This window comes from Pelecanus crispus, chromosome 4, assembly GCF_030463565.1.
Source record: "Pelecanus crispus isolate bPelCri1 chromosome 4, bPelCri1.pri, whole genome shotgun sequence".
NCBI classification, from domain to species: domain Eukaryota; kingdom Metazoa; phylum Chordata; class Aves; order Pelecaniformes; family Pelecanidae; genus Pelecanus; species Pelecanus crispus.
The window spans coordinates 53,563,680-53,580,610 of record NC_134646.1 but is presented as its reverse complement, the minus strand read 5'-3'; the positions used below and the strand labels follow the sequence as shown (position 1 = coordinate 53,580,610).

General features: G+C 44.3%; 2 protein-coding genes across 2 annotated transcripts in view; one reads left to right on the top strand and one right to left on the bottom strand.

The window, feature by feature from the left end:
• Nucleotides 1-2,474: 2,474 nt before the first annotated feature.
• FGF20 (fibroblast growth factor 20) lies at nt 2,475-7,159 on the bottom strand. Its single transcript, XM_075709568.1, is given in 5 exon segments — nt 2,475-2,720; nt 3,907-4,010; nt 6,643-7,080; nt 7,083-7,123; nt 7,125-7,159. Coding segments are annotated over 5 exon segments (864 nt in total).
• A 6,882-nt stretch (nt 7,160-14,041) lies between these two features.
• Nucleotides 14,042-16,931, top strand: part of MICU3 (mitochondrial calcium uptake family member 3) — a 61,750-nt gene continuing 58,860 nt past the window's right edge. Inside the window, exon 1 of the mRNA XM_075709167.1 lies at nt 14,042-14,323. Coding sequence (XP_075565282.1) covers nt 14,042-14,323 — 282 coding nt within the window. The remainder of the gene's footprint in view (nt 14,324-16,931) is intronic.

The window sequence follows — 16,931 nt, the reverse complement described above, 5'->3', positions numbered from 1 at the left end:
GGCTAGGTGTTTTGATCCAGAAGTTTCAGTTGACTATTCACTACTTAAAGCTATCCTCAGTTACTGTTCTGAACTGTATTGTATCTGTGAAAAAGATGCACAATAATAATAACAAGGATGAGTACAGCCCTTTCATCTTCAAAGCACTTCTGAGGTAGCTGGATTAACAGTAAACTGCTAATCCAAAGAGAGATAACTCTTTTATTGGTATAATTTAAACACTGAGCATGTTTGCCAGAAACACATGGGAATTATATCCTGAGCAGCAACCACTGTGGTTTTTACACAACTTACAGGGAATAAATTACTTTTGAACATACAGAGGAAAAATAGTAAAGCATATACTTTTGTCTGCAGTTATTGATCTATTACTAATGGGACTCAGCATCACCCATAAAATCATTATTTTATGGTAAATTGAAGTGCATTACATTAGTTTACTAAACTGGGCACTGTAGATCTTCCACTGCCTGTTTTTCAGGAAATTTTAATGTAGCCTTTAACCTTAGTAAGTTGCATATTGCTAGCCACAAAGTGCTGAAACATCTTTTCGTGTATCTGCATTCAATTTCTATTTGGCAGAAAGTATTTTCTCCACAGTCCAGCACTAATCTATGCTCATCCTCTTCTCGTTACGGATTGGAAGAAGTTCTGGTACAGTGATGGTTCTAGCCAGTGTGTTATATGCTGGATAATGCTTTTCGTTAATACCTTGATTTGATACAAATGATGCACATGCAGTACCTGAACCGTATATGCTTCCACAAAACTGAAACTGAACTCAAATGAGTTATCTTGAGCTGGAGCCCACTGGGAGCATTGGCACCTGAAACATAAGACCACCTCTGGTACGGTATACATATTGCTGCCCTCTCCTGGAGTGCCTTTCCTGCAGTCCTTTTTCTGGACCGACCTTTCCTGTGGAGGTGGCAATCATCTGACAGCAAGCTTCAGCATGTTTAGGTCTAAATCATATAGGGTCTGTCATTAACCCTTAGTATTCTTACAGAAAGTGGAGACTTTCCAGTTAGGTCAATACGCAGAGGAGTTTGTGCTTTGTAACTGACAGTCCTGAATTTAATTAAATTAGTGTGATCTACCTGTTGTATAGCTGTAAATAGCACAGAGCACATTTTTGTCTTGACAGTCTTGACACAAAAAACTGATGCTGAGATTATTCCCTAAAGGAGGAATTAAAATAAGAAAGTAGTCTCCTTAGGCTCCTCTGTACTCAGGGGAGAAGCAACCTTCACTCACAGAAGCTTTTCATTCAGCAGTATCAGAAGCTTCTTGCTCTGATACTGTTTCCCCTTAAACATATTTATAGGTAATATAATTAGAATATCTTATAGAGTGATGAGAATCCTACATGAAAATTTTAAGTAACGCAGAGAATAGTTATTTATGTGTTAGTAAAGACAGTAGGAGCCATTTGGCAAAAAACGTCAAGCATGTGGTGATTTCAAGATTTCAAGAGCTAATACTACTTTTTCTTTCAAGGTAACTGCAATACACTCTTCACAACTGTTGCAGGTTTGCAGTGTTACACATGGTACGCTAAGAGACTCTCAATTTAAAAATGACAGTAAACCCAATAAAGTGAAATAATTTTTAATTCCTTTTTTAAATGTGCATTTGAATTCAATACAGATCTGTAAGGCACTCTCATAGGTAAAAAAAAAAAAAACAAAAAAACTAAACATTCTTTCCAGAACAAGGACAGTAACAAGGCAATGGTATGTGCATAAAATATAACCTCATCTGTAACTGATAAACAATGAAATATGAATGTTCAGGTTTCAGAAGCATTGTAATGTAATGTCATTTCTGTATCATGACACTACTCAAAGTAGATATTGGCACAGTAAATGATTTCTCATTGGGGTTAGGGGCTTGTATTCTCTTCATATCCCAGTAAAAAATAAACTCTTTAATAAATAAATATATAAAATAAATATATGCTATCTGGAGATGTATAAATAGGTCCATCCTGAAGAAAAGTTCCATCTCTGGCTATGATGCATCAACATCTAAAGTCCGTCACTAAAGTGGAGCCACTAAAACTTCATATAAAGTTCTCAGGATTTATTACTATTTTACAGTCTATTTCTTTCTATTTCTTCCAGCTGGTGTCTCATCCACATGATGTAGGTAGTTCTTTGCTAATTTACGGACCATAGGTAATCCAGACAAAATAGCCAAGAATTTGTTTTAAAAAAGTCACACTCCAACTTCCCTCTGGTTACTGGCTACCAAACAGTACAGCAAGTTTGAAGGAGGCTGGTCGACTCCCAGCTTTAAGGCTTTGTCTCCTAAATCCAAATGTTAGAAAACAGAGGCTTGCCTATCACAAAGTAGCTTCTTCCAATCCAGCATCCTAGACCTCTGCAGGTTCCTCATGCTGGTATTGCCATGGAAGCAGGGGCAAGATCAAACAGCTCCAGTATGGGTTTTTTCCAACATTGCCTCCTTCCTCAGCTGTATCCTAACACATCTTTGTACAGTTCTGGAACTCTTTCAGGATCCACGGGCCGGGGCAAGAAATGTGTGAACTTCTGGTGTCTTTTGGACCTTGCCCCATCTCTGGGAGTACCGTCTTTGTTAAGTGCTACAAAGTATCGCCGCCCCGAGTCTCCATGTTTGTACACATTGGACGAGTAAGTGTTGTACCAGTTTTCCTCAAACTGTTCCCTGAAGATGCATTCAGAAGTTAGTTTCTCCTGCAGAAAGAAACAGTGAAGAAAAATAAGTCAAGCTGTCGCTAGATATCTGAACACACAGGAAACAAAAATGTGATAAAAAGTAACAAAATGTTTTAGGCTTTGTGCTGCCTTACTGTTCATTTAACTGTTAACAGATCAAACCCAAGAAGAGTATATAGACCTGACACCGAGTTTGGAAGCCTAATCCATCCTTTACTCTTTTGACAACTGGAGCTGTACATACACAATTTTGGATTTAAACATGAGTTAGATAACTCTCTCTCTAAGGCAGCATTACTCATTTATGATTTAACTGAAATTCACCTGACCTACAGGAACTACATTATGTAGAGTTCTGTCTTAGGGTATCCACCATTCTAGAAATGAGATTGGGTGGGGGGACACAGGTGCAATATAACAGATCAGGAAAGTATTTCCATGTGTTCTTTGCGGTATGCATCACTTCTCACATTTTATCAAAGATTATACTTTACAGTCGTGTTGTAGTTATTCAACAAATACAAATTAACTATAATGACTACAAGTTTATTTTCATTCTTAAATGCAAATACTCAAGTGTCAGGATCTACAGGTATTGCCAGTACTCCTGCACCACTCAGATTTTTCAAATTACAGTTGTACCTAACTGTTACATATGGTATTATCCTCTTTCTCCCAGCATTTGAAAGAACGCTTTTATGTTAAAACACTGGTACCTGGAAGTACCACCTGCTGATTTGTAAAGGAGCATTAGGCTATACATAAAGTAAGTCAGGGTACTATATTAATTGTTGTTTATTTGTTCCATAACTATCCTTTTAACTTTTTTTTCCAAATGCATTCAGTGCTTTTGATAATAGATTTTATACTATAATACATTTGCAGTATTGAGAAAAATAAAGTTAGACACTAGGCAACTTAAATGCTTTTTTAATAGACAGTTTAATTTAGCTGGCTTTGTCATAATTTAAGAGGAATATTTCTTTCCAGTTCTCTTCATCTAGGACAGGGAAACTTTTCCCATCACACCTCTAGTATCTGAGGCTATACCATATACTTTAAGAATATATTATACATTTCAACAGGAAAAGATGTTAGTGTTTTGAAAGCTAAGACTACCTCAGCTAGCTACTTGAGGGGTTTGCATAGTGCTAAGTGAATCAAAACCTCCACATGTATGAGCTAACATGAAAGTGGTACTTACAGAGCCATAGAGTTCTCCCTTCTCATTCATTCCAAGGTAAAGGCCACTGTCCACGCCTCTAATACTGACCAGTCCCACTGCCACACTGATGAATTCAAGGATACCTGAACATAGATCCAAAGAAAGAAGAAAAAAAAAGAGAGATTGCTTTAACTCAACTTGTTCCAAAAAATCAATAAAAACATCCAAATGTAGTTGAAAGCAAGTGGAAAATGTACATATTATAATAAATGTGGTCTACTTTTTTCCTGAAATTTCAAATATTGCATGGAAATGTATAAAAAGATTCACAGGAAAACAGTCTGAGAAGCCTCATCTAGGAACAAGTATCCTACACCATCTAAGAAACCTCTTTTTTTTTTTTTATGTTGAATATGAAAAGATTTTATTCAGTGCTGAGGCTAAAGCCTTCAGTACTATGCAGTTGCAATCTATAATGATTATACACTATTTGCTAAACTGCCTACTCAAACACTGGAAGATAGGTTTGAATTACCTGAAAATATACTTTACTTTCTCTATAGCATTATCTTAAAAAAACACGTCCATTATTAGATCATTTGAATGGAAATCAAAGTACAGATGGGAATTTTATATAACAGAATCTACCCACAGAAAAAAAAAAGTATTTGCCAGACATCTTATCTAGCATATGGGCCCACACCTCTTGACACAACTTGCTGTCTTCAGTGCAGGCTTTTTATGTGCATGAAATATGCTGCTTATTTGCTAAGGTTTGGATTATAGCATTATTTATACTACATTTGCCCAAAAATGTAATATGTATTAATAATATGAAGTATTCAGGAGATGAGGCACTATTTGAAGCCTGCAGTTTGGCAAGGGTACACCAACGTATTTAACCAATTGATATGCACAGATTACAGTACATATAAAACATGAAAGAAAGGGAATGTGTGAACTGGCTTTTTGGAAGTTGTTAACAATGTAAACAAAGCCTCAAAAAGAAGTTGTTCTAGAATCATAACGTAAGATTTTGCTGTGCAGCAGCAAAACCACAAAATGTTAAAAAAATCCGAGTCTAAGGTAACTGGTTTTAAATAGTGCATTTTATTTTGACTATGACTTTTTTTTTTTCCTATTTGCTGTATTTATGATTACTGTTTTTCATTCAGGACCATTTTTCACTCTCAGACAGATGGACTGTCTGGACTATACAATAATTTAAAATGTTTTGAATTTTAATTGAGCTTTGGCAGGTTTCTTATTTATATTACCAAGCAGCAAAGAAAATAAATCCTTTACAAAGAGTAAGCATTAAAAACTCTATAGCATGTAAATCATCCTAGTTTTCCAGTTCCTAAAGCACAAAGTCCCATAAAAAAAGGTGGAGGTATTTTGTCTTTCTGGTATCATTTTCAAAGTCACCCTTTTTCAAAACTATAATAAGCAGGTGATTCAACCCACAAAGCAACCACATCACACAAACGTGCCGAGAACGGTGGTAGAATAAAGGAAGAACATTTCTCAAAAGCCCAGTAAATGTTTGATCTGGGGCTAACTTTTTTTTGCTCTTAAAGCAAAGATTTATTTCATGTTTACACGCTGTAGGAAATCTTCCTTCTGAGAAGAACTGTCTGTTTGACTACTGCTCTTTCACTTCTGAAAACATCCATGTGTTATAAAAGCAATTAAGAGCCATTCCAGCAGATTGTTTTGACTATGGGGAGGATGATAGGAAACTCTTTAATCACCTTTTTACGATTGCTAAATCAGTACATGCAAAAGCTCACACGCAGCTGACAATGGCAGGTTTGTTCAGATGTCCAGTTCCTACAACTACTATCGAGGATTTACTCTTATATCACAGGAAACATTTACATTTTTGGGTTGTCTTCACCTCCTTTTGGTTTACTGAGAGAGAAAGTACTGGGAAGCATTTTCAGTATTTGAGCAACGGGGCATTTTAGGCCCCTCTGCTTCAACTCTCTCTCCTGCAAAAGAAGGCAGCCTAAGGGTCAGCATGCCCGAGTCCGTGATCTATACTATCCTACGAAGACTCAGGAAGCTGCGATACAGGTAGCGAGTACAAAAAGCATCGGCCTGACTTTTGACCCTTCCCACCGAACCCGCAGGCGCGCGCACGCGCTTACAGCCATGCAGCGCAGGCCGAGCGAGCCACGTGCGCGCGTCTCTTGGCTGGTGTGGGATGCGCAGCCCCCCTTCGCTACCTTGCCCCAACACCCTAGCGCGGCCCCCGCGCTTTAATGCCGAAGGCGGGGGGGAAGCTCATCCAACCTGCCCCAGCACCGCTGGCATCGCACCTCCCTCCTGAGAGCACGGCCACTCGCCCGCGGGTACGCACGCACGCACGCGCTTCCGTACACACCTGCGCACGCGCCTACCTGCACGCGGCCGGACACCCAAGACGGGACGCGCGAGGGCACACGCGCGAGGGCACACGCGCACCGGCGGCACACGCACCGGCTGCACACGCACCGGCGCTGCACACACTGGCTGCACACACGCCAGCTATGCACACACTGGCTGCACACGCACACACCAGCTGCACATGCACACACGCACCGGTAGCACACGCACACGCACCGGCTGCACACGCACCGGCTGCATGCGCACACGCACCGGTAGCACACGCACGCACCGGCTGCACACGCACCGGCTATGCACACACCGGCTGCACACGCACACGCACCGGCTGCACACGCACACGCACACGGGCAGAGCGCGGCCGGGGGCCGTGCCGCAGCCGCCTACCGAAGAGGCTGTGGTCCTGGCGGGTGCCGCGCACGCTGCCGTCGGGCAGGATCTGCAGGTGGAAGCCGGTGCGGCAGTACAGCTGCCGCCGCCGCAGGATGCCCTGCAAGTGCGCCAGGTCCGCCGCCGCCGCCGCCGCCGCCGCCGCCGCGCCGCCGCCGCCGCCGCGGGCCGCCCGCTCCGCCGGAGCTCGGCGGTCCCCGAGCAGCGCCGGGCGCTCCCCGGCGGGCGGCAGCAGGAAGTGGGCGCCCACCGGCTGCCCCAGGCCGTCCAGGCCGCCCAGGAAGCCCCCCACCTCGGCCAGCGGAGCCATGGGGGCGCGGGGCGAGCGGGCTAGGGCGCGGCGGCGGAGAGCGGCTGCCGGCCTCTCCCGGCGGGCATGTGGGGGTGCGCGGCGGGGCCCCAAGCATGGGGAGCCGGCAGAGCCGAGCCGAGCCGTGCCGGTGTGAGCCAGGCGGCGGGGTGGTGTTTATACGCCCCGCGTGTATATATATATATACGGCGGTCCCCCTGACATATGCTAATGAAGCCCTCTGCGGGGAGGCTGCGTTTGAAATTGTAAACCGGCTCCCCCTCTCCTCGCACCTTCCTCTGATCTGAGACGACGGCGGGGAGGGAGCTCCTGGCGCGCCTCCTGCGCCCCGCCGCGCGCCGGCGGTCACCCACGGGCGCGCACACGCGTGGCGGGGGCGGGGGCGGGGGCAGCCCCTGCGTGGCGCGGAGCGGAGCGGGCAGCGGGCAGCGGGGCCCCGGCGGGAGCCACCGGAGCATTACGTGGACAGGTGCAAGGAGAGGCAGGAGGGAAGAAGGAGAAAGGGCGTTACCTGAGGGTTAGACCTGCCCAGACACACATGAAAGAAAAAAAACAAAGATCTGACAGTTTTCCTCCCTGTTTCTAAAACGCTAATAAAATGTACAGGCATTACCCTTTCCTTTTATCGCTTCAGCTACAAGGAGGGGAATTTCTAAAGAAATTGGCATAGTCAGGGAGGTGTTTTCCCCTCTGCAAATTCTGCCTCGCGTTTAATTTATCATTAACGTGACATGGAACTGATCTAGAGCGTTTGGGTATCGACACAACATCTTAAAAACATAAATGGGCAGGCCTGTGGTTTGCGATAAATAGTTTCAAAAGCTGCAGAGATGAAGTAAGAAAGATTGAGAGATGGCTCATCTAATCTCTCTTCTTTAGGGTTTTGCATTGGGCCCGTAACCAAAGTCTGTGAGCACCACAAATTAGGAATAATATCATCTACTGAAAGATCTCTGTTGTCTTTCTACAACATTTTGAACCAGTTTAGGACTTTGCTGTCCTGTTCCAGATGAGCATATGCATTTTTTTGATCCCCAGGGTAGAATGGTTCACGCATGCATACGTATTGGTGGAACACGTGTTGATTGTTGGCAATGGTAAAACAATGGTATATTAAAACTAAGAGCTTGACTTTGCCTTCTTTCCTGCTTTTTCTGTAATGTCTAATGAATTTTAGGGCTCAAACTACATGACCCATGTTAGCGTTCAAGACATGCAATGCAGTTCCTTGCCAATGTTAAAGCATGGTATTAGAGTGTAAAACGTAAAGATCTTTCATAGTTAATTCTTTCAAAAGTTCGAGAGAATCACTTGGCGGTTTAAGGTTTCATTTAAACAAAAACGTTGCAGAGAATCATGAAAGATTAGTTCTCCCGTCTTGCTCCGTGGTCTTTTCAGTCACAGTCTAAATCTGAGAGATCAAATGGATTTGACTGCTTAGCTTTATTTGCTATGGAGAGTATAGGGCTAATTAATTGGCAGGTGCTTTAAAGCAGGTAATGCTACACCTTTTCATCATTGCAGTCCTAAGTACTGCCCCTGTGTGCACCTGAATTATAAAAAGGCTGCTTTAAAGCAAGTGATTTACTGTGGAGGGATTTAGAACTGAAAAAACTAACGCTAAATACAATGATCAGATAAATCACCTCAGAAGAGAGCACAGGCGGACCTGCTCTGAAGGCAGTTACAGATAGATGTTATATTATTTTACCTTTCAGATAACAGGAGCCTGTCATGTGGCGGGACCCAGAAATCCACCATAATCGAGATTTCAAAGCACATCTGTGTAAACATTATCACATCAGTGTAAAACATCAACCAATGAGCTTTCTCTTTGAACCAAATCCACTTAATTGCAGTGCTAAATCAAAGAAATAGATCAAAGTTGAATAATCTATATGGCACCTATTTCTCAAGTAGCCTGTACACTGATTACTCAAATATACCTGAAACGTTTGAAACACGCATCAAGTATTTTCACTGACATGACTGGCAGGTCAAGATCAAACTGTTTGTCACAGCTGCTAAGTTGCAGGACATGCGCTAGGAGGGTACAGCTAAATGGAGGAGGTATATTCTTCAAAGCCCAAAGATGCTCCAGTATGGATAATGTTGCCAGGTCTAAGCAGTACTCTCTGAGTCCTACACACAGTGGAGGGCTCTTCTGGCTAGATGGCACCGCTGCCCCCAGGAGAGAAGGTTTTTTTAAAAAAAAAATCCTCAGCCATCACACACTGGAAGACCCTTATGGCTAAATCTTTCCTGTTATATAATGGAAGCGTTTAAAGTAGAGTGGAATATATAACATCGACCTTTTCCGAGTGGAGTCTTTAATGTCTGGGCACTAAACCGGTTATGCTGTTTTATAAAGTACCAGAAAAGAAACAAAAAGATAAGAATTTTTTTGGTGTTTGCACTAGTCATGTGACAGGAAAAGATAACACTGAAGGTTTGGGTTTTTTTTTTGCACCTTCTGAGACTATACCATGGGAAGTTAAATAATTTTGAAGAGTGTTTTTACAAGAGTACGTAATTCAACTTAAAGTATACAGTACAATCTAATCAACTCTACATATACTTCCTAGAGACTGCACTTTCAGTGTTGTTGAACAATTACATACGTGGTCGAGTTTTTATTTCCATGGCATGCAGTTAGGGCTTCTATAGACAATATAATTACTGTATATTTCCTAAGAATAGCATATTGTCATAGGCAAAACCTGGTGGCTACCAAGGGAGTGGAGAAAGCAATGGACTGAAATCTTTGGTAGATAGTCTATATATATGTGTGTGTGTGTGTGTGTATAGAGACAGATCGATCTATGTATCTATCAGGTTGGTTAGAAAAAAGTTGTTAGCTGTAAAACTTTATGTCCTGCAATTTATTGCACCTTCATTAATTTTAGAACTCCCTTACAACAGCGCTGTGCCGGCCATAAAATTTTAATGATACAATAAAATATTGGCTAGGAGAATGAAGCAGGGGGTCATGAATACATGAGAAAGCAAACAGGGGGTGGAACAAAAACCACTGAGTAGAACATAAAGGAATATGTTCAGCTGGAGATACCTGTGTATCATGGTCATTTCCAGATTCTTCCTAGATTTGGACAAGAAAACATGGTTGGCTACTTTCAGCAAGACGAGCAGAACATGCAGAAGTTACAGTGAGAGCCTTTCAGACCACTGCAAGTCTGAGTAAAATAAGGTGTATTGTTGTGCAGGATTTACTAGAAAGAAAAGAACAGAATCATTTTCAAGGCTCCATGTACAATTCAGGTCATAATCTCATGATCTAAAGCCTTTTAAATGCAATACGTACAGACTTTAAAAGCATTCAGAACTTCTGAACTGATACAGTTACAGGTATGTGTGCATGTATACTCACATGCATATATAAATATATCTACCTGTTGACAAAAACTCAGACAAGGGAAAAGTAATGCTGAAAAAAAATATTTTCCTATGGAAATTAAGTTCTACACTTGTTGCACCTTCATTTTTTCTTTTGTTTCTTTAAATGAAGACAAATTCATAGGGCTTTTTAAGATTTATTATTTTATTGTCCATGTTTTTGTGGATACACATGAACAACTGTATAAGCAGAATGGGACAGAGAAGCTACGTAGTGAGCACACATTTACATCCAGTTACATCCAGTAAAAACTGACTTTTTCCACATATATCAACATTCAAATGCCTCATTTAGCAGCTTTTATATTAGTTCTGTAAGTGGATCATTGCATAAAAAACACCTTGATTTATTTAAATTACATGGTTTCCGAACCTGCCAACATAAGATGTGCAGACAGCTTACAGTTTTTGACCTGCTGCACAAATAAATTGCCCTCTTATTCCTAAGCAAACACCTCACCAGGGAAGTTCTGACTAACATAGCCAGATTTTAAGTAGTTACAGATGTGTATTGGATTTTTTGAAGTGAAAAAAAGATTAGCCTAAAGGTGTTATTGAAAAGTCATTAAAATGTGGCTAACCAATTTCAGGGAAACAACGTGAACAGGGAGATAACTCATGGTTCATGTCTATAGTTTAGGTGACTGATGAGTCATCCAGCAAACAGGTTTACTTTGGGACACTACATTGACCAGAAGTGGTTTCTTTTCCAATCAAATGGAAAAAATAGACTATTTAAAAAAAGGTAATTGTATTGGTGAATGATGTCTCCTAATGAGTCAGCTAGAACTGAAAAGATCCAAAAGCCACATTCTACAAAATTTTCCAGATTGGATGCTTAGTCATGTAACTGCAGGAGAAATACGTGAGTTTCAGTCACGCTAAGCATCTGAAATTATTATTGTCTTGACACCTAAATATTGGCCTTTATATTGGCCTTTTATCATTTAGCACACAGATGAAGCTCAGATTTGGAGCCAAGACTTTTGCTTGGGAAACACACATATAACATAAAGCAGTAGACATAAAAAAATTAACAAAAAAAATGTTAGTTTTTAACAGATGGGAATAATGAAGGGAATTACTTGAGGGATGAATTGGCTTATAGTAGTCTAAAATATTGAAAGAAATGCAGTAACTCTATCATCCACCCCAGACACCTGCCTTTCCAGACATAACTCTGAGGTAATTCAGCCTTGGCCGTGCTTACAGTTGTATGATCTGTCAGACTGGCGTTTGACAAACGTGGCCGCAGTTCTCCCTTGACACAGTATCATGACCACTGAAATGTTTCTTAGAAATTGAAAATGCATGAGAGTGTCTTAAACCTATTAAAATGAGTTATAGTTTATGTATTTTCTGAAATCTTGTTCATAATAATATACAAAGCCATCAAAGATTTAGGGGGGGGAAAAAGTAGAACTGGCTGAAACTTGGGAAGAACATATTTATATAAAGAAGAAAAAGACTGAGGCTGCACCTGACCGTTGCAAAAAATGCCATAAGGTGTGCTGTCTCTTGAAATATTTGTGTGCAGCTTATGAAGTTTCAAGGTAACGTAGGTGGCAACACAGGTTGTACCATGGAGAATGCCATAACATGAAATTCCTGACAAGGCCTATCGCCCGTCAGCACCAGGTAGGGACAAAAGAACATGCCCATCTTTAACAACTGGTCTTTAACGAGTGCTTGGTTACACTGAGGAGCCTGCCTGCAGCCAAGAATATTTATCAGAGGAGAGGCTGCTGACATGGCAAGCATCTGTGGTTTCCTGGTGAGAAGGTCTCATAACACAAGAGTATAAAAGGGTAGAAGATACTGTAGTCTGCGGTCACTTTGAAATGAAGTAGGCAGGGTGGTGTTGGGTTGATGGTTGGACTGATGATCTTAAGACATCCTTTCCAACCTTAATGATTCCTAGTTTTTACTTTCATTAAAAAATAATCCAGCCACCAAGCCAGGAAACATGAAATTGCTACTCTACCCTTAATAGGTTTAGTGGTGGACTTGGTAATGTTAGGTTAATGGTTGGACTGGATGATCTTAAAGGTCTTTTCCAACCTAAATGATTCTATGAAAGGAACAGTAAAAATGCTCGAAATAGGGGCCAGGAGAACCCCTCTTTCTGAGCACCTGAGGTGCAGAGAGAGGTATTGGAGGGAGAGGTCAGATGGACCTGGGGAAGACAGAAGTTTCCAGCCTACTGGTATTTAGGGAATCAAGTATTTAAATTGGATCCCAATGCAACAATGCAGTAAGCAACATTACCTAGATCAATCTAAGAATGGTAAAGGACAGTATTACTCTCTGTTGGTAAGTTGTTTAGCTCCCTGTTTCAGATTTAATTTCTAAAAACTGTTCCTTGTGGGACTAAGTGCCACCTATGGACGCTTTACAGCACAGTTCCAACAGTTATGGAAGTCTGCCAGACTATGTGTCAGCTTTCAATAAATTTTAAAATCAAATATTTAATATGCCAAATGTTAACATCACAGGCAACACTTTAATTTCAGCTTATCTGAAACAATCCTCATGCTTTTAGTTTCAGCTGTGTATCGGGTATCCACTGAGTTTCCAAGGCTTTGGAAATGGGCTGGGACATAACCAGGTTTTACAGGACTGATGGAGTCACAGCAATAATCATTCTAATAAGGATAACTAGGGGGAGGTTTAGGTTGGATATTAGGAAAAATTTCTTCGCGGAAGGGGTAGTCAAGCATTGGAACAGGCTGCCCAGAGAGGTGGTGGAGTCACCATCCCTGGAGGTGTTCAAAAAACAGGTAGATGTGGCACTTTGGGACACGGTTTAGTCTAGTCTGCCCTTGATTGGCTTAGTGTGGACTTGGTAGTGTAGGTTAATGGTTGGACTGGATGATCTTAAAGGTCTTTTCCAACTTAAACGATTCTATTATTCCATTCTATGATCACCGGATGCTTTTAATAAAGCCTTGGCAGTAAAACAGGGAGCAATCTTGATGCTGTAGCCATCTCCAGCCTTCAGGGTTACCAGGCAAACGAGGTATGGCTGGGAGCTCTTCCTTCCCCTAAGGTAGCGCTTCCAGGTTTCCGCAAAGACATATTGCTGGGTCGTGCGGACACACGCCCTTGGGAGTAAGGCTACGAAAACACGGGGTTAGGCTCTGGGGCACGCTGCTGAGCCCCCACGGCACGCGCTCCGCGCGCCAAACTGCAGGGAGGCCCTGGCTCGCTCCCCAGCCGTGGCAGTTTCCACGCATCACCCTTCCCAGGCTCTTTGGCTGAAACCGCCCGGGTTCGGGTCCACGCCCGTTCTCCCTATGCGGTCGAGCCACCCGGCATCTCCACCAACTTGGCTGCAGCCCGCCGCAGGCAGAGAACCTCCCGCTGCCTGCTGAGCCGGCTGCTGCCTGCCCCTCGGGCAGCGCCGCGGGGCCGCCGCCTGCCGCAAGCACGGCGGGAGCCGGTGCCTCCAGCCTCGCCGCTGGGCCGTGCGGGGAGGCGGCGGAGGCCGCCGGCCAAGCTGCCCGGCCCCGGCCGCGGGCAGGCCGCCGGTAGCGGCGCGGCGGGGCCGGTGGCGCGGGGCGGGGACTGGAGGGGGCCTCTCGCTTCCCCACCCCTTCCCCGCTTCTCGCGAGGCTTCTGCCGGCACCCCCGGGGGCTCCGTCCGCCTGTCGCTGGGGCGGAGCGGCGGCGATGGCCGCCCTGCGCACCCTCCTGCGGTGGCGCCGCCGCTTGGGCCCCGCGCCCGGCGCGCAGCCGGCGCGGCGGCTGTGGGCCGGCGGCGGGGCCGGGGCGGCGGGGCTGAGGCGGTGGCGGCGGGAGCTGGGCTGGGCGGCGGGGGTAGCTCTCGCCGGGTACGTGGGGTACCGGCTGTGCGAGCGGCGGCGGGAGCCCCCCCGGGAGCCGGCAGCCGCCGAGCCGGGCGGGGCCCGGGCGCTGCTCCCCATCCCCGTGGCGGCCGCTGCCAAGGAGACGGTAGGTGTGCGCGCGCCGCGCCCCTCCCGCCTAACGGCCCGGCGGCCTCGCCGCCTCCCCGCGGCCTCGCTCCCTGCCGCGCTCGGCGGGGCGGCTCGGCTCGGCCTGCCGGGGGCCAGCCGGGGGCCAGCCGGGCGCCGCCGGCTGCCGGGGGAGCCGGCCGGAGCCGCCGGGGATGGAGGAACGGCGCTCCCCGCCTTGCCGCTGTGGAAACCTCTGTGCGAGGCGGCGGCGGAGCCGCTCCCCGGGGCCGTGGCGCAGAGGTGACCCTGCGTGGAGCCGGCCCCTGGCCTGGCAGGCGAGGCGGCCTGCGCCGGCAGGGCCCCCGGGAGACGCGGGCAGGGGCCAGAGCTTCTCTCCCGCCCGCCATCGGCAGAGGGGAGCTGTCACTGAAGCGCCGTGGCAGGCAGCGGGTCTCGGCACGCCTTCGCTGCGCCTCGGAATGTAAACCGTGTGCGTCCCGCTCTGCGTTCCGTCTCGGGAGCTGTCCTAATGAAAGCTTTCTTTTTCGTCAATAGAAAATACTGTTTTGCAAATGGAACTACTACTGACAGTGCAAAACCTGTGTCCGTCTTTTTTATACCTAGGACAATTATCTTTCTAATGCCAAACTTTCTGTGGAGCGAGAGGTTTGTGCAGAGCTTCATAAGAAAGGTTTGTGCAGAGCTTCATAAGAAGTGATAGCGTAGCGCTTGGTGCAAATAGGTAACGCTTCACTTGGGCTAACTCAGCAAAAACATCGGTTGGCTAACCATGGGTAGCAAAGTCTAGTTGACGTGAACCTGGAAAATGAAGTTTCCTGTGACAGGGAGAAACTCCTGCGCAGTGCCATGTGTAACGCATGGTAATGATAGGGGTTTTTTCATTAAAAAATCAGGTATTTCTAAAAATGTCAAGAGCTGTGATTACGTGGTTTGTCAGTGTGGTATCTGCTAAGACTGGAAATCAGCAGTGCAAATGGCCTGCTTTCTGTAGGTCAAGTTTATCTTATAGTATGTTTGGGAAGAGGATTCACATTTTTGCAGTGGAGGTCTTGTGCTTAAGTAGGAATGTTGTTAGTCCTTTTGCCCTGAGTTGTTAGCCAAAAGGCAGATTCTGTTGCCAGCATCCTTTAGGAAGGGAAGTTGAGCCAGGTAGTTTTGATTATTCATGTACTTGTTGTCTTGAGTGTGTTGCTGTGGCACAGAGGGCCAAAGACAAACTTTCAACCTTTCATAGTGTTTTGATGTGACAGAACCTTACATTGTTTTACTTATCTGGTCTTAATTCTCAGTCTTCTTTCGAAGGAAACGCAGCCGCTGCACCCTTGAAAAGTCAATAAATTTAGTGTGGTGTGTAATTATGAATTTTCACACACATCACTATAAAAGGATTGAGGTTGCAAAGTCAGACTTAAGGTTATATTTGAATCAATGCAAAATAAAAAAAAAAGTATAAAATGTATCTTCTATGTGCATACACATAGACTGTTTTTCAAAGACAAACAGCAGGAGGAAAAAAAGGGAAAGAAAAAAATCAACACGTTTGATTTCATGCTGCTGTGTGGAAAGAGGCTCTAATTAATTCTGTTTTCTGTTTGGATGGCAGAAAGTTTGAAAGAATAAGTTGAAATATGTCCACTCAGTTTGTGTGGCCAGACTAAATGCACAGACTGACATCTCAGAATACTTACCTTTATGTTGCAATGTTTTGGTTTTGAATGAGTGGTCTCATTGATTTCATATTGCAGATCTGAGCGCTCAGCATTCCTGAAAAAACATCCTTTTAATGCAAGCCCCCCAAAATGAGGATCAAATAGCTGTGGAATTTTTGCTATGAGGTAGTGGGTTGCTGTGCGTTTTTTTGTTATTGACTGTTGTGCTGCAGAAGGGCTTTTGTGGTCTTTGGGGAAAGACCACAGTTTGAGACCAGATCAAGCTGGTGAACTACCAAGAGTAGTTTGACCACGAGCTCCATCTGCTATCTCTAATCCATTTATGATTGCTCTCTAGACCTGTGATGAGCACCAACTTTTTCATTACAGTTTTCTAAAACACCTCCAGAGGTGTCTTCCAGGGATAAAAAAGGATGCAAATACTGTGTTCAAATTGCATTGAATGGTATTTGTGGTATTGTGCAATGGTGTTGTATTGTAACGTCTTTTATTAGAAGGCTGAATTCATGTTGCCCAAGTGACCATAACTTTTTTACTTCCTAATTTTAAGTGCTGATCTTAACAACCTTAATAGTGTCTGACAGTTTAAATAAACCATAATAACGTTTGAAGTAGAAAATTCTGTCATCAAAAGTCATACTAGTGTCAGTGTTATTAGGATCAAGGTTGGAGTCTTGGATCTACTGCAGAGTGTGTTCGGACTAATGGCTGGAGAATGATAACCTGCAGTTTCTGTACAGATGAGTTTGATGGAAATGTGATGCACATTTTGCTAGGAGGTTTTTATGATTATATCATGTACTAACCAGCAGAGAATAATGAAGCTCAAGTATTTTGGGATCCTTTCCAGCTGCTGTTGGAAGGTCAGGGAGGAGTCAAAGATGTTTCTCCTTTACTTCTGATGCACAAGGTCTGACACCATTTTCTGGGGCTTTCTAGGTTTGTCCTTCCCCC